This window comes from Haemorhous mexicanus, chromosome 6 (assembly GCF_027477595.1).
Source record: "Haemorhous mexicanus isolate bHaeMex1 chromosome 6, bHaeMex1.pri, whole genome shotgun sequence".
NCBI classification, from domain to species: domain Eukaryota; kingdom Metazoa; phylum Chordata; class Aves; order Passeriformes; family Fringillidae; genus Haemorhous; species Haemorhous mexicanus.
The window spans coordinates 45,861,686-45,879,938 of NC_082346.1; the positions used below are offsets into that span (position 1 = coordinate 45,861,686).

The 18,253-nt window shown below is 38.5% G+C and overlaps 1 protein-coding gene across 1 annotated transcript in view; it reads right to left on the reverse strand.

The window, feature by feature from the left end:
- Positions 1-17,599, reverse strand: part of SEL1L (SEL1L adaptor subunit of SYVN1 ubiquitin ligase) — a 32,364-nt gene extending 14,765 nt beyond the window's left edge. Inside the window, exons 1-11 of the mRNA XM_059850102.1 lie at positions 17,439-17,599; positions 10,346-10,383; positions 9,777-9,999; positions 6,403-6,570; positions 5,713-5,818; positions 3,852-4,014; positions 2,348-2,401; positions 2,210-2,269; positions 1,519-1,600; positions 1,062-1,216; positions 270-326 (exon numbers count right to left, since the gene is read on the reverse strand). Of these exons, the coding sequence (XP_059706085.1) occupies positions 270-326; positions 1,062-1,216; positions 1,519-1,600; positions 2,210-2,269; positions 2,348-2,401; positions 3,852-4,014; positions 5,713-5,818; positions 6,403-6,570; positions 9,777-9,999; positions 10,346-10,383; positions 17,439-17,532 (1,200 nt within the window). The 5' untranslated portion in view covers positions 17,533-17,599. The remainder of the gene's footprint in view (positions 1-269; positions 327-1,061; positions 1,217-1,518; positions 1,601-2,209; positions 2,270-2,347; positions 2,402-3,851; positions 4,015-5,712; positions 5,819-6,402; positions 6,571-9,776; positions 10,000-10,345; positions 10,384-17,438) is intronic.
- Between the last annotated feature and the right edge of the window lie 654 nt (positions 17,600-18,253).

Sequence of the window (18,253 nt, forward strand, 5' to 3'; positions counted from 1 at the left end):
TTACAAAAGCTCAGCCAGTTCCAGTACTACTTGATAAGAAGTTTTTATTTTTGATATTCTCATTTTTAAAATGGTTAATCTTAACCTAGTCATGTAAAAAAATCGGTTTCATCTTCTAGTCACATAAAAATTAAGTTTTATTGAATAAGGCTACTGAAATTGTTACATACCATACAGTGGTACTTAAACACTTTTACACCAGTTTCTCAGTTATACTTTCTCCCCCTCTGCCTAGTGAAATATGCATCAGAGATATCGAGAAAAGGTACCTGATGATTTTGCTCTACTCCTCTTCCCCCATGCAAGTGCAACTGTCCAAGGCCAACCTAAAAAAAAAAAAATTTTACATCGCAAGTAAGTCACTTTTCCCTTGGGACTTCCTTTTTCTAGCAATACAGATGAGCTAATTACATGCACAAAGACAGACAATATCAGAGTTAAAGATGCCACAAAGTTTGAAGGCACAGATTTGATTCAATAACTACAGTACAGTCCTACTTTTTCACACTAGCCTAAATGGAAATTTATCCTAGATAGAAGCAACATACTGTCCGAGATGTAAAGTAAAAAATGTTCATTTGAATCCTGCCTAAGTCTTAAGTTATACATGACCAGGTTGGCTTGGGACAATTTGCTTCTGTTAGCATCCTTGCCTCCTGGACTGTGCGTAGAAGAGGTCCAGTCTGTAGCATGCAGAAGTCACGCAAGAGCAGGAGCAGTGAGAAACTGAAATCCCTTGTCAAGGCCAGTATTTTGACCTAGCCTTCCTGCACAACATCTGAAGTTATCCATGAAATAGTCTGGCTGGTTTCTAGTGAAAGCCAAGATCTCATTCCTAAGATGCTAAAGCTATTTTCAAAAAAATTTGCATTTTCTGTCCAAGTTCTACCTTAAACACACTAGAACATAAGTCTCTTCACATAAAAACCACGGGGGAAATAGGAAACAGGTTGGTTTGGGATGGAGAGAACACTAAAGCTCAAATGTCTTTCCATATTTCATAAAGTTGTTCCTGTAATTCTTGAAAACGTCTGAATGTCATCAGGTGAACTGAATCTTACCTGTGCTTGTACATCTCCCTTCTCTGCTAAAAACTGGTAATACTGGATCAAGTCTTCTTCTAGCATCCCACTTGCCATTCCTGGATTTTCTACTTCATCTGCTAAGCGAATTCGCTGAACCACTGTGCCACCAGTCAAGGAAATGTCACTAGCAACTGGAAAAGAGATGAGATAAATTTTCAGACAGGTTTTTTCAATAAAGAAGTTACACCGTAACCTAGTAAAACCAGATGTCTACAGAGCTTCAAGCTGTTACTCAAGAGAGAACTAATTACTTTGATACCCTCCAAGACATTTCAATACAGATAAAAATAGCTCATCATAATGCGGAGCCATAACTTGTTTAATATCAGAAATTCTCTATTTATACTATTAGTGTTGGAAGTACCTTAGTATCTTCTAGTTGAATGATGAAGAACACAAAGTCAAGAATGCTACCCTAGTTAAAAGTTTTTACCGTGATTAGCTACAAGTCGGTAGTGAGTGAGAGCAGATTCACAGCTCTGAAGGACTCCTATCCCAGCCCAGTACCGGTAACCCTAGAAAGGAAATGACAAATATAGGACTATCAATTACTTGAGAACATACTGCTTGCAATGTTGCAAACTTCTTTCACATTACTTGATCAAGATTTAACAAGACAATAGGCTGGACAAAGGCTATGTAGCATTGCAGCTTCATAAAAAACCAATTAAAGTTTAAAGATTAAACATGGCCAGCATAGTTCAGATATTACTCAAGAAAAAGCAAATTAAGTAGAATGATGCTTAAGGGTGAACATGTAAAGTCTTTTATTTACATATTGCACTTTGTCTTCAATCTCACAATACTGATTAAAACAGCATTTTCTGTAATGATCTCTTACATAGTTCTCATTTGATTACAAAAATTTAAGTCTGACAATTCTGATTTAAGCAAGAGATTTAAACGTGGCCCATCTCAATTCATAGTGGCACATAGCTTAAAATGAGCAGACTCATCCTTGAATTAAAAATGAATAATGGGGAAGATACTACTGCCCACCCAATGCGTACAAAATGATGCAGTATTTGGATGGGGTATTCATATAGAAGGAAATCTTAACACTGAAAATGTGGGAGTACAAAAATACTCTTGGCATGTTTAAAGTTATTAACCATCTTACTTACCAAGATCATATGAGCAATCAGATTTCCTCCTAGAGCTCCAAAAGTGTAATACACGAGGGCCTTAAAACAAAAATCACTGGTTACTTAACATCAGCCAAGAGAAAACATAAGACCAGACACCGAAAATTTCTGAATTACCTTAGCTTGACTCGAATTGACTCCTAGGCCAGATGCATATAGAAATCCAAGCGCCTAGAAATACAAAAGCACACCTTTTAAAAAACCACAGATCAATTCTCCTGGAATACATAGGCATAAAGATTCAAAGCTGCAAAGAGTACGCCAAGCTCTACCTTCAGTTTGGTGCTGCCTATATCTATGCTCTTCCCTGCCCCTTTCAAAGTATGAAGTTTCAAAATCATTCAGTTGCTTAGGATGCTAATATAAATTAGTGTTTCATCAGAATTCGGACTGCAAGGAGCAGACTATTACTTCCCAGAATATCAAGGGTAGATCCAAAGATCCTAAACAGTGAAAGTATCCCACTTTAAAAACCCTCAAGTGAAGCTAAGCAGTATTTGTTAGGTTATTCAGGTACCCAGTTTGCCTCAGACACCAGTGTAAACATCTGTGAACCACAGCCTTGCACAGAAGACTCATACTGTTTGCTTCACAGGTCCTAAGAATTCAGTTTTGCATCTGCTCTGTCACTGGTTACTCGCAACTGTGACTACAAATATAAACAATCAGAATGCTCTGAGCTATTTATCTGAGGTTCTTTCAGAAGTTATTTTTGTTCTTAAGATTTACATAGTCATTGCTCTACCTATCACACCTGTTACAGCTGGTAGCTCAGAATAGAAACTAGTAGCACAGAAGATAGTATAAAAATGTCGGTATTTCACAGTGTTCTAATACTATTCTAGGCAATCTGAAAGCATACTCAAAAATTATCTCATGCAGACAGTCTTGAATTTTAGATCAATAAAAGTTAAGGTCATCACTGAGAGATAAAGTCTCTAGAGAAAATATGTTCCTGCTTTCTATTGTTAATGGGTGCTCCACAATTAAACATGGAACAGCTGGAGATTTGGTAGCCAAAGAGAAGAGAAAGTTAATAGCTCCTTAAGAAGCTGGCACTTCCAAAACAAGTGATAACTAAACAATAAGTATATGCAGGTATGAGATATTAAAATCATTAACACCCATATTTTATGACATTTTGTAACAGTAAGCATGAATAATTCTGTGTTCAAAGGCACAGGGACAAAGTAAGTCCCAGTCCACTAAATACATGTCAAGTTTCCTGGGAGTTTTTATTTCCTAGATTATAAACTGGTGTCATCTCAGATAAAACTGCAAATGAAAAGTCACAACATTGCACAAAAAACCACATAAAAAGTACACAGTTTCAGAAGGTTAGTTGGCTGGAGTCACCTACATATACCTGTTTCTTTGACTGATACATCCAATGTTGTCAGTCACATAGCAGGGAAAAAGCCCCAAACCACCACCATCCCATATTTCTGGTAGTTAAACATTTTAAAACTCAAACAGAAGATGCGTTTGTGTTTACTTTGAGGGTACAGGTGCCATCTATAAAAGCACCCTAGAGGAAGTACAATCTATAAACCTATATTTATAGGTTATTTTTATTTTATTTCATTTATAAACCTATAGAAGGATCTAAGGATATACATACCATTTGTCCTTTAGGAGAACCTTCTTCCGTTAGCTTTTCAAATAGTTCTTTTGATGACTGGATGTTCTGCTTCAGGTAATCCCCAAACAGCAAAGCATAAGACACTTTCTCCATGGCCTTGGTATGATTCATGTCAGCTGCTTTCAGAAGATACTGATATGCTCTTAAGAGAAAACAATTTTTTTGTCAACTTGAAGCAATGTAGCAAATCTCATTCATAAACCTGAAGATTCTGGAGAGGGGTTTTGTTTCTCTCTTTTAGCCTTTATTTTCTAAAAATTCACCTACCTACAGTCATTTGTTCCAGCTACAAATAATCAATATAAGCAACAACACATGATTTAGTTAATGGACAAGCTGAATTCTAATGTTTGCTCTATTGCAAAAGCAAAGCAGTATGCATTTCCTCTCCTCTAAGACATACGAGAAATGTAAGGTCAAATGATCATATTTTTGTAGCAACAATTTTTACTTCTGTACTAGGTGTCCAGTAGAACCACTCCCATAACAGTCTCTTATATCACAGTAAAGAGAAGCAGTCTGAAAAAGACTATGTAGTCTCTACAATCTGAGTGCAAAACCACTCCAGTGAAAACACCAAGCCTTGGACCCAAGACAACTGCATACATGATCAATTTTGTGCTGAAAAAGTCATGCTAACAAATGGGGATCTCTGGATACTCCTCTATTTCATTCTCAGAACCGGTAGCCCTTCAAAGTAATTTCATAGCAGCTGGTTTCACAGCAATTAAAGACATTCTAACCTTACATGGTTACACAGTATCAGCAAGCCTGCTTCAGCTTAGCCTCAGGGACCTTTGAGAGCACTTCTATATTTTCATTTACCTCTCCTTTCTATTCTCAGGCTTGTTCCTCAGGACAGACTGAGGCATACCTGGTTCTTCACAGAAGTTCATCTTCTAAGAAAGTGTAAGGTGTACAAGAGAACTAACACCTAATATTGCTTTAGAATTCTTACACTACTTCATACTAAAAAATACAACTCAGAATCCAACAGATATTGCCTCTCTTCCTCTTTGCCAAGGTGCAGACACCTTTAGCTGTACCTCACTTTCCCTGACACAAACTAGAAATACACTCCCTTATTTCCACAAATGAATCTAAAATAGTTATAGTCCTCACATACTAATCAGCTGAAGTCACCACTTACTGAGGAAGTTGTCAACATGAATAGGAAGAAGATCTAAATTAACATAGCAATTCTAGATTATAGTGGTAAGTCCACAGCTATTTAACCAGTAATTGGATGCCTTCAGAAAAAGAGTAGAATGAACAGAACACTAATTTCTAATGTCTTTATTTGTCTACAATGTTTCTAAGAACAATAATTATTAGAATTATAATGATTTGTTAATTTTAAGTTTAATACTATTTTTATGGTGACCAAAACCATCAGAAAGGAGGAGAAAAAACGGTACAGGACAAGAAATGCCAATTTTTCCCTCTTCATCTATGAAGCAAAATGAGAACCAGACTGTAAGAAGCATGTGAAAAGGGCAATTATCTCATATCATGTTCCCAGGATTTTTCCTGGCCAGTTACCATGTATAAACTAGAGCTAGAGAACTGCAGCATCACCTTGCATTAAATCAATGTTTTGATGAAACCCACTCTTCAGAAATTCATCTTACACAATTTTTACTGCATTCAAAGGAATGCAGGCATAAATTTTTTTTCTAAATACCCTGTATTTACTATCTATCTTTATCACTGCATGGTTTGATGTTGAGTCCAATAAAGCTCAAAATCTCAGGACAGCTCATTCAAGTTCTTTTTGAGTTAAGCAAAAGTGACCAGCCATATCATCCTTCTCCTGTGGGGGCAGATGAGGTATACTTACACTTTCTTCTGAGCCTTTTTACTACTTTCATTAAGGATTTTCATTCCAATCTGATATACATCCTCAGCTTCTTGCATCTGCCTTCTCTTATTAGACTGCTCTTCAGCTAAAAAAAAAAAAAGAAATGTACATTAAGAACTCAAATTATACCACTGAAGACTATCCTCTCAAAATTCCTATTCATTCTAAAGGGTAAGTACAGCTAGAAACTTGCTTTTGAAGACCAATGTGGTTACAAAAAGCTGTCTAATGGATGTGTTTGATATATTAATAGATGATTTTGTGTGTAATGTCTCACATATAAGTTTGCTGATAAAATGTTCTTTTCATTCATTGCTCAAAAGCAAGCTGTGCAGGTTTCTCCTTCAGAAGGACATTTCCTAGAGAAGGGTTGCCTTTCTGTAACAAATCAGTAAGTATAATGGGAAACACTGTCAAACCCCCATCCTCCTACAGCCTCAGAAACAGTTTTATAGATGCCTTAATTGCAAGATTTCCAAATCAGGTCTGGGAACTGGCATTTTTTAAAACTACTTCCATCATGAAAACTTTGCCTTTATAACCACTTGTTTATTATGGTATGAAGTGGTCAGAGACTTCTACATCCTGAAATAAAGAGCACTAAGAGGACTGAAAAGACAAACCTAAAAAAGCATTACTTGAACAAAAACAAGCCAAAAGGTTGCTTACATTCACAGAAGCCCCACTTTTGATCTTTCTTGTAATCATAGGTTGTTGCACACCAAAGCCTGCCATCTTCCCTCCCATCAGCAGTGCACTCTGCATATTCCTTTTCCATGAACAAAAATGGAAAGTGGCAAGGTTCACCATCTGCAGTGCCTCCAAGAGCTGTCAAAACTGAAAATACACACCCTGCAATTAGACTACACTCCTTTGTTCCCAAATTTAAATCATATGTTACAAACAGACAAGTGCTCCTATGTTGGTTTTAGGCGCAATCACGACAGAACCCCACATGTGACCAAATGCTATATTGAAAGTACTGGAGAATCAGCAGGGAGTACACTCAAACATAGAGCTATATGAAAAGATTTAAGTGAAGTCACTATGATGTAGATGAAAGGATTCTCATCACTATAAGTTTGGTAATTTTCAACTCTTAAAAATACTTAGATTAAAATAATTATTTCATTTTGCCAATATATTTAGTTGCATTCAAAATGACTTTGAACAGCATAATTTATAATTTCTCATGCACTAAAACTTCAAAGGTTATTGATTCTAATATAATAATATTTTAAAATAAAATCAATCTTCTATGAAGACTAAGAATTCTCTCTCTAGGTTTTGAAGATGGAATTATTTCAGTTAGACTTTTATAAAAGTTTTCCTCTTTCACTAAGCTAAATTCAACAATTGCGTTCAGCTTCATTTGAAAACACTTGCAAAATCATGCAACTGACAAGGCCAATTTTAGAGTTTTTTCAAGTTAACTTTTTAATTTTTGCAGTTACAGAGAAAATTAGTTCTTTTTTTTTTTTTGAAGGTTTATAATTGAAAGGCCTAAAGACCATACAAGTTTAAATATTTCATGTTGATTTTTCGAAGCAAAAGAAAGTCTTCAGGTATAGCTGGACCTGTTCAAACTGCTCTTCATAACTGGATGCCTTGACACAGGTTCCACCACAACACTCCAAGTTAATTATATCACAAAAGAGAAACTGTTCTTTTTAGTAACTGCACTCAAAAATAATGTGTTAATATGCAATTAATCTGGAATAATTTCAGACATTTGCTACCTACATAGTAATATACAAGCTCCTGCTAAGGGTTCATGTAACTACAACTTATGGGACCTCTTACCACTGTCATTTGAACAAGCTCCAAGTCCAGGAGCACTCTTTGAGAAAGCTTGGTTTTATTTGTATTGTTTTGTACCTTGTGTCCTGTGTGGAAAGCAGTTTTACACAGGCTCTGCATGAGATGTAGCTGCACATTAAAGTTACAAAATTACTCTGCCCCAATGCTCCCCTCTTCGCATTTTTTTAATTCTAAATTCAATCATAATGTTCTTTTTGTTCCCTGTTTTTAATCCCAAGAGCAACACAGCAATGCAATCACAGGTTAAAATGCTCACAACAATTATTTACATACTTAGACATTGATAAATACTAAGTGAGGCAAACAATTTACCCAGAGGATAAATTTTTGTCAAACCAAATGCTCCAGAAGCAATTTACCTCTTTACTATCTCTGAATAAAATGCGTGGTATTATATTTGTCCTTACTTACATATGTCTTGTTTCATACTTTAAGCTGCAGGAAACCCAAATATAGATTACTTATAAGCACTGGCAATATTACTGCATGATTCTTCCAAATAAGGAAAATAAGTGCAACAGGAATTGCCAGCTCTTTATAAACTTGTGAGCAATTTTCAGCAAAAACTGTTAGTATGGAACTTCAGTGTTATAAAACTGAAACACAAAATAGCAATAACTAAAGAAATATAATTTTCTTTACACACAATCTCATCACTCATCAGAAGAGAGCAGGACAACTTTCTTAGAAAGCTAAAACCTTTACTAGCACTAATTCTAAATTAGTGATTTTTTTTGCTCCATATCCTATAAAACATATAAGGAAATTTGCAGGATATACATTTGTTCCACACAATGTCATGACCATACACAGTAGCTAAACTTTTTAGAAAAGCTTTTATGTGCTTAATGCAGTCCTGTTACCAGTAGCTCATCTGGAGGTGTAATGTCTGTACCTCAGATAGATACTCAGTTAAAGCATTTGTAAAGCTGTCCTTTAGCACTCTTCTCTCCTAACAGAAAGCATATACTTTTCTTTTAGAATTGCTTTTTTAAATAAAAAATCCCTCCATTCACACTGCTTATTTAATTCATAAGATGCTCCAAGACTTGTGCAAGACTTAAACTTATGGTTTTTGAAAGTCACTTGTAGTATCTTGATAGGAACAGTTAAAAACCTTAGTTTCTGAGGAGCCAATCAGCTGGATATATTTTTGCATGAGATTAAAGTATTTTAAAGTTCACTTTTGAAATACACTGCACTGACTAAATATGGTGCTTAGCTCATTGTTTTGTGGCAGAAAGATATTTGTGGATTTTGCATACTTTTTGCCTGTACAACACAGCATCAAACAACAGCACAGCAATTGTTAAGCTTATTACTGAGTTTTCACAAACTGATATTAGTTCTGCTCTAATAAGGAAACAGCTTAGAAAATAGTCATTACATGATAGAGCTCATTTAATAATAACTCCTGCTTTTGACATTTCAATATGAAATGAAAAAATTCTTTTGACATTCTTAATATGAGTTGAGAAGACACTATCATTAGTACCACATAACTGTATTTGTCAGTAATATTGAAAATTTACTTTTTATGGAAAAGTAAAAAGGAAAAGTCTGCTGCACAGGTTAAGGTACTCAACTGTGCCATTTAGTTATCATCAACTACTAACTGCAAATCAAAAAATCATAAAATTATGTAGTAAAAAAGCCATATTAGAATTTCCTGGGAATTTTGGCCCAAGACATAAGGTATTACCTATATTTAAAAACTTCATGAAGTTTACATACAGTTCAGATGCTGCCCTGAGGCTCTTAATGCTGTTCCAGGAAGCTTGTCTTTACATTACATTACTATTTGTTCCTTTTTTGTCAATTGACTCACCAGGCAAAAAGTCACGGGATTGAAAAAGATTGATGCAAATTTATCTTTGTATTGCTGGTGTACATACAGAACACAGAATCTGTAATTGACTTCTATTTGAAGAAATCAGGGCCTTCTCTATTTGATGGTTAAAGCTTTCCAGCAAGACAGAAACAGTAAGAAAAATGGAAAATTCTTTCAAATCTGAAAATGACTACTCATTTCAATTACAGTACCTTTCAAGACATTTTGTTGCTATTTCTAATGAAAAAGGCAGCAATTACCACTCCATTGCAGAAAGGTTAAGACACTTGTTATTTCATATGTTCAAAATTACTGTTTGTGTTCACCCACATGCTGGAATTACTCAGATTCATCTATGCTGCCACTTGTTGAAAAGTCTGTGAGCAGTTACCTGGACTCTGTATTTCTGCTTCTTCCAAATCCTTATTTAATAGATTTGACATTTCTAGAGAGTTCAACTCTTCCAGTGAATTCTCTTTTTCCTCTTCTTGACTGTGAAAGCTCTCTTCATTCTCTGATTGAGAGTCTGATTTCCCAGATTCAAGGAAGATCTGGCCTGCTACCACTCGAGTTCCTGTGGAATGATCCTTTACCTGGTCCTCTGCAGATAAAGTCTGAAGGAAAGCAGCCACATAATTTAGAAGATTAGAAACTGAGAAGCAGCAGCTGACTTAAAATCCATTTAAAACCTTCTTAAAAGATACGGTTAATTAATTAAACAGTTGAATCAAAAGCAAGCTGAGCTACCTCTATCAGCTCTCATTGCCTGTATCCCTTTCAGGTCTTTGAAAAAAAATGGTTCAAACTTGTAACCCTGTATTAATTTCTCTGATGCACAGAAAAAAATTAATGAGGCAGCAAGAAAAGCTTAAAACCTAAAATCAAATTATTGTTCTGAATTTCAGACCTTCGCTCTCACTCCACAGGTAAATCAGAATGATTAGAAACTTATCTCCTCACCTTTGACTCCAGTGATTCATCTTGATTTCCTTCTTCATCTAGAAGAGACATTATAAGTCAGTAGAATGCTTTTCCATGAGTAACTATCTCAAAAATAAAACCTTTAGTTACAATACTGTACCGTGGTTATGAAACATTCTAGTGTACTAAGATGACTAATACACTTCAGAAAAACCTTATTACTGTGACGAGGAGGAATCAAATGTTTCAGAGGTGATCCTCTTCCTTAAATTACACCAACACAACTGTGTGTTCCAGAGTGAAAAAAGTGTGTTTTTTCTAAACCCAAATCACAGTCTGAATGGTTCAAGTCCAACTAAACTCCTTAAAAAGGTGTTTATCAAGTGAAAAACGCCTGTGGAACATAAGGTTTTTAGTCACCAAATCTGCTTTAGTACCAACAGCTTCAGTAAAGACCAGAAAGTTGTATTCATACCCCCATGCTTATAATTAAACATTGTCCTTTATAGAATGCTAATTCATTCTGCCTGACCAGCATATTCAGACCTTTATATAGAGGTTTCTCTTCAAAACTGTGAAGGAATTAGTTTATCTTTAAGATACTCTTCAAGTGATGCAAGTCTTGTTTAACTGTCATCTTTCTTGTCTAAAAGCTATATGATATTTGATTAGAAAGACTGGAAGGAGAAGAAATTGTAAACAAGAAAGGCTATTAGGCAGACACTAAAGGAATACATGTGAAAAGGTGAAGATAATCAGAAAAGCTTATTTATGACAGCTTTACCACTGTTTTTCTGAATTTCTTCTGCAACAATTGTTCTGTTCCTTTAACTAAAATGGGCTTCAAACAACTTGGTCTGTGCTATCATTTTGATGAGAAGCCTCTAAAATTAATACCACTTGAGATGTGACTGTTCAGAGTCATCAGTATCTGATACCACCTCATTTCAGCAAACAAACCCCCCCTACATTTGAAAGAAGATTCCACATGCCTCCCTCTCTCTGGTACACAACTCATTAAAATGAAAGCTCCAACAAAGAGATCACTTAGCAAAGCTGCCACTAACTCCTCCTAGGCTTAAAAATCTCCCTTTTTGAGGCTCTGGGGTGCACAATGCCCTATAGCAGTGGCAAAGCAATGATGGGCTAGAGACCTGCACTGTGACTGGAAAAGGTGTCTAAACTGATAGAAACTAATGCCCCCCGTACATGAGATACATTTAGTATGTTACAGTTAGCCATGAAAGACTACCTGCACAAACACTTCCAACAGTTTATAGAACTCTGCTGACTCCTGCAAGCACTTAGCAGCAAACAAAACTTGCACAATTTTCATTCTCATGCAAGTAAAGTGACTTACCAGAGATAAACCATCTCTGAAGCAACAAATTCTAAACACGACACTTCAGTGGGTCATGTTTTGAAGCCTACTACTGTAACCCTTGCAATGAAAGGGTTAATCTTGGAAATTGCTTTCTGGAATCTAGATTCCACATTGTTACTTGAAGTGCAACTTTTGACTGGAAGAAGGGAAAAGATGAGGGAGAATTCAACTTTAAGCTGTAACAGCATAACAGAAATTAAGAAAAAATGTGAAGACTTGTAAGTGAAGCTGAAAAACTATGGTGACGACTGAGTACAACTGAGACATAAATAACAGCCTGTTGAGGATGGTGAAAAGGATGTAAAGCTCAAAGAGTCTGACTGCCAGCAGTCATGTATTAAAAAGAATCTAGAACAGTTGATCTGGGTAAGCAGCTGTACTCTACAGGACTGAAAATGAAAATGTGTAGAACACTTCAGAAAAACTTGTGGAGACAGCAGAGCATTCCAGATGAAACAGATCCTACAAGGAGCAACCAAGACTGCATAAGAACAAACAGCAATTTGGAAAAAAAAACCCATTATGAGGCATAAGGAAAAAACAAGGCTAGCTGCATCTTTGGCAGAGACCTCAGGGCTTAGCAGCTTGAGGAATCTAACAGATAAAGGGTGATTGTGATAAATCATAAGAAGTTCTGCCACTGAACTTTGACACTCCAGATCATGATATGAGAATTGGTCTTTAAATTCAGTAAAAGTACACACACATTTAGGATACTTGCTGGTGTTTCTATTTTGAAATTATGAACAAAGTTGTCATTTACCATGTTTCCCACATATTACATTCTATTACCCTAGATAATTTTGACCTAAGACCAAATGCCACCTTCAAACTTCAGAGCTTGTCAAGACATCCAGACATGCTTCTGGAGAGCAGGAAAACTAAGACAGGGTAACCTACCCAGAAGCTTGGATGCTCCTTCTAAGATATACAAAGCACTTATGAAGTACCTGTTATTGCTGTAGGAAACATCATGTTTGGGTGTTTTTTTGAACAGCTATACCAGCTAGCGTGATTATTTTTGTCTGTACAAAACCAGCCTATATGCCTGACAGCACTAGAGTTCTCTAACATTTCAGAAAAGGCTTCACTAACTGATTTCAATCTGTGGAGTAGGTTCACTTTATGTGAACCAAATATATATAGGTTATACTGTCTATGCACACATATGAAAGAACAATTTTATTGTAACTTCAAATGCAAAAGGTTTACTAAATTGAAAGGCAAGAGACACCTGAACAACATAAGGTAGAGCTCACTAAGTGTTTGCTCTTCTTCTTTGAAAGTAAATAAACCTATTTCCATTCTATTGCATCATTTAAATTTTCTCAGAAGAAACCATCTTTGTTACTGAGAAGCTGTACTTAACAATTGTTTTCAAACAGTGGTTCCAAAAGGCATTAAAGCAAAACCAAAATATTAATTTTTCTTAGCTTTGAGACTTTTTCTAAGGTACGCAGATGAGGTTGCAGAGATAATGAAGAGTATGACTAAAGGAGGGATCACTTACAGCCTTGTTGTTTCACAGAACTGCTGACTAATATGCACCCACTCACAGAACTGTGTTTACTCCTATGAAACTGTTAAAACTATTCTGAAAGTGTTAATGGAAGGTCCATGAAAGGTCACAGCTGGGCCTAAGAACAGTTTATTAGTCAAGGCTGAGCTATTGAACGAAGTCACAGATGTTATGTTTATGCACCTGTTTCAGAGATTAAAGCTGATATTTTAGCTTGTTTTTCCACACTTCAATTATAAAAAGTAACTAAGTTTTTTTATTATTATTATTTGGATCTGTTACCAAGGCTGTATAATTCCATAAACCTCCTCTAAAAAGGCCAAGGAGAAATTAATCTCACAATTTGTAAAACAATTTGTAAAACAAGTTAGGGAGTAAAATGATCTAATAAAAGGAAAAGGTAGGCAAAAATACCTGTGGCTCAAGTGGGCAATTGACAATGTTGTACAGAATGCTTCACTTACAAACAATGCTGAGCTGTAGACATTGCTTGGTGCTTTCACACCCAGTTAGGACTTTAAAGCACTTCACAGAACCAAAATCTTTTTTCATCCATCCACCAGTTCATATATAACTAAAATCAGCTTTAAGAAGTATTAATTTTTCCTCAGTTAGAAAGGCCAGTGTTCAAGCATGCTATGTAAACATATCAAAAGTTCTCTGGCAGCCTATGCTAGAGAAAAAGATCCTACCACATGCTGGATAAAGCTCCCACCATTTTGTGGGAATTATTGTTTTCAAGAGAGCACTAAGGAGAGAAGGTTAGAAACCAGAAGAGCTATGCAGTGTGATTCAGCAATAACGTCATTAGCTTGAGGGAGTTCAACAGTTCCAAAGTTTTGCTGTACTAGAAGAACAGATCAACTGACATCCCATAAAACTAAAGGGCTGCTACTACCAGACAAGAAATACCACTAGTTTCAATGTTAAAATGGTCACACACACTCAGGAAGTAGCCAAAAATTCAGTAAGCGAAGCAGTCTCCCACTGCTCTGATGAATCCCTAAATGATTACTGTTGTCAGTTTCCATCTAGTTTTGGCTAAGCTCTTCAAGCCTCAAACACTACGACAACAAAGCAACTAGTGGGCTTCTGCTGAGAGCAGGGATCTCCCAAGTGGTGTGCACACCTCAGGGAGTATGCCAGCCAATCCACTGGGGCTGCAGGACATGCCTTTCTGATTGTTAATACATAAAACTTCTTACCACAGTGGTCATTCCACCTTTATTTCATACTTTGTTCATTTGTGGTTTTGTGCATGTTTTATGAGGCACATAATATGTAAGGACAAGAGTATATGAATGTTTAACTTACAAAAAAATAGATTTTTGAGCATGCATTTTACATGTTTCTCCAGAGAGGGGTGCATGAACAGAAGTGGCTTGGCAGTGACTCCTTTAGAGCATCCGTGAGAGCTTTTCTGTAGTATTTCTGGCAATTTCTTTCAATTTTGTTTTTGTGCAAGTGACTAGATAGACATTCAAAGAGAACACAAACTCTGTTTACCCTGTTCTTGCAGGAAAGAAGGAAATCTTAAGAAAAAAATTACCTCAAACTGCTTCTCATCAATTTTTTCAACTGATATATTCAGCACAGAAACAGACTCAATAGGAGAGACACTATTCCCATTACACAGTGCTTTAAAACATGCAGTGAGTTAAGTAAAATCCTTAAGCGGCACCTATTCAGCAAGAATAGTTCCAAAGTATCCTTGGCAGCAAGTAAATTGTTCCCAGTTACAATCTGTGCAACATATTCATTTTAGTTCAACTAGAAGATTAAGATATAGGTCAGCCATCACCCTGAATAAAAATTTTTTTTCCAGTGTCCTTGCAATTGTTGGCTAACTAGTTACAGAACTTACTCTCCAGCAGTTCCTCAGCAGGAACGGAGATTCCCAGCCAGGCAACAAAGCAAAGACTTTAGGGAATATTTTTCAATCAGGTAAGTGAAAGCAGAAAGGTCAGGGAAAACCACTGAGCTCTGTCTTATGGAAGAACAGGTACTGAAGTTCCCTACAGGTATATGAGGGCTCTCATTTGTCCCACCAATCAGTGGGACAGCATAAAAACATCTGCCTACTGCTGAAACTAGCCATGGAACATGTAGGAGAGTCAGAGGAAGCATCATTTCCTCTCTTCAGGCAGAATGAGCAGATTTTTACCTCTTAGTCTGTGAACAAGAGGAAACAATCCCTCTAATCAAATAATACCGGCAATCACAAAAAAAGGAGGAGCATTTTTTCAATGTTCTTAATAAGTGATCAGCAGGGGAAGGCCATCACTCCTGCAATGACCAGAAGACAGCCAATTTCATCTGGAGAACACACACATGCTTAGCATTTTTTAGCTGCTTCTGCCAATGCTTCTTAATATCTTTCCTCAGTCCCAATTTTAAATGCCTTCATAATCTGCAGCAATATAATGTTTAAAAAAATATAGTGCGCATTCCCTTAGGCTTGAATTTTCTTGCATTCAACCCAAGTTTTCAATAAATTGATTTAAATAAAGTTTATGACAATAATTATATTTAAAATATTCACTACTAAAAAAACTCCTAATTAAAAACTCTTCCTAAAGTTAGGAAATGTCATACTTGGACCATTTTTACTCATTCTCCTTAAAACCCCTCCCACTATATTCACATCTCAGATGACTCTTTCCAGACCAGACATCAGAAACAATTAAATGCTTCCTTGCATTAAACATGCAAGGAAGCATTTAATACACAGTCAAAAGACTTATTATACCAGTCTCTAATACAGAAAGTCATACTGTTACTGTAGGAAATCAGAGCATGAAATGAGGACAATTTTCAGAATGATTCTTGTTAAAAATTGGAGCAAGAAATGTATTCCCCTCACAGCTGTCTGCCAAATTATGGACTCTCAACACGCTCTCCTAATTAATTGTGGATATCAATGAGCAGTTTGATATCACAGTAGCAATTCTGGTTTGTAAACAGCTCCTAAGCCTACATTCATGTACTGTGTTTCCAATGGCTTACTGTATTAGTTCAACTGAATCTAAACATTTTGTTTATACAGGCTGAATTAAACTATCTGAACTTCATGCCCACAAAACAACTTTGTGAGAGTGGACTAAGAGTCAAGGCAGGAGAGTTGCATGGTAGTACAGCCACTGATGCACACTTGACTAGCCCTTATCACCTAACTTCCACGTACACAACAGATGGTTCATCGGACATTCACAGCCCCAGCTCACCTTAGCTTTTTTCTTCATATACACTATAAATGAGAGCATATAGTTCAAAAGTTTGGCTACATCTCTCTGTTTTCACAGAACTTGTGTGTATTCTTTCCATAACTTCAAAAGTGCCCTGCTGGCTTATAAAGTGACCTGCAAAGCTCATATAATCTAGCAATATTCTTTTAAAGTTCAACTTCCTACGGGAAAATGAACCCCAAAGAACTGGACTTACCTCTAACGAAATGGTTAAGTTACTTTCCTGAAACAGTGTAAAAGCAAATCCCCAGTAGCACTGCATATGGCTGTCGTTAAGGTAGTGGCTTCTGGCTTTATAAATAAATGCACTGCACATCCCCCCCACCAGCCCATGGAGGAAAGAAGGGTGTGGGAGGTAGAAACCCCAGGAAAGGAAGTAGATGACAACACATGAGAATCAGACAAAACCCAAGCTGCATAACAACAAAACAGGGACCCGAAAAAATATTACAGGGACATAAAACAGGACGCATAAATGTTCTCTACGTATAGAGGTGAGAAAACCGTTCTAATAAGGCTGAAATCAGCATTATCAGCGCCTCAGGGAGAAAAATGCGTTCTAGGGAAAAAAAACGCTTCGTTTCGGTTCTAAGCAGGGCAAGCACTACAAAGTGAGCTCCTAACGAGCTGCTCAAAGGCAGGCACCGGACTGAGCAATGCGTCCACCCCTAGCAGGCCTACGGAGCAGCGCCGGAGAGGCAGAGCTCAAGCCAGCCCGGTCCCGCCACCCGCGGCCACGCAGGTGACAGGAGCCCTGCTCCCTCAGCGCCCCGGCGAGGTCGGCGCTGCCCCCTCGCACCCCAAAGCCCCGGCGAGAGCACCGGGTCACCTCCCCCGCTGTCGCCGCCTCCGCGCCCCGGTGCGGGCGTCAGGACCCGCACAGATACCTCTGCGCCCCTCACCCTTGCCGCAGGCCCCGGTGGGCAATGCCGCCGCAGCGCTCGGGCCCAGGGGGGCGGAGGGCGGCGGAGCCGCGGTACTCACCGGCCGCGGGAAGCGCTCCGACCGCGGGCAGCGTTCCGGCCGACAGAGCGCACAGGCACCACACCAGGGCCACCCAGCGCGCCCGCCGCCCCATCCCGCCGGGCTCTGAGGGGCCGCGCCGAGCGCCCCCGACTCCGGCTCTCTCGCCCCGCCCAGCGCGCCGCCACCACCAATCAGCGGCCGCACTGACGGCCGACTACGGGCCGCTGGCAGCAGCACACGCAACCCCGGGGAACGGCTGGCTCTACATGGCCCGTTCCGATTGGCTCGGCGGGGGCCCGGCTCGCCCGCCACACCCTCCCGTTAGCAAATAGCGCCGCACGTGTCTCAGCGAGGGCCGTTGCGCCAGCGGTTCCTCCCGAAACGGCCCCTTCCATTGGCTCGTGCGCCGTTCCTACAGCACCCACAGTTCCTTGCGAAGGCCGCGGCGCCGCCTGGGAGCGTGTGCCCCCAGGGGCCCGCCTGGGGAGAAAGGGACTACATCACCCACAACTCCCCGCGCCGAACGGCGCAGGGCGCGAGCGCGGCGTCGCCATCCGGAACCCCGCCCAGTCTGGGCCGTGGTATCCGCTTCGTTGAGTGGCAGTATGGAAGCTGCCGTAAATTGTCTGCCTAAAGCAGCACAGATGGAGTATGTGAAACATAAAGAGTCTTAGTGCAACTGTGGGACGCAACTCTTCGCTTCGCATAGGAATCGCATCTCTCTCTGTGGGTCAAAAAAAAGCAAACGAGGAAGGGAACTAGGAACCCAGCCTTTAATGGAGTGAAACCTGGCTGGGTGGTAAATGTCACCGCGTCACAGGACTGTCCTGTTA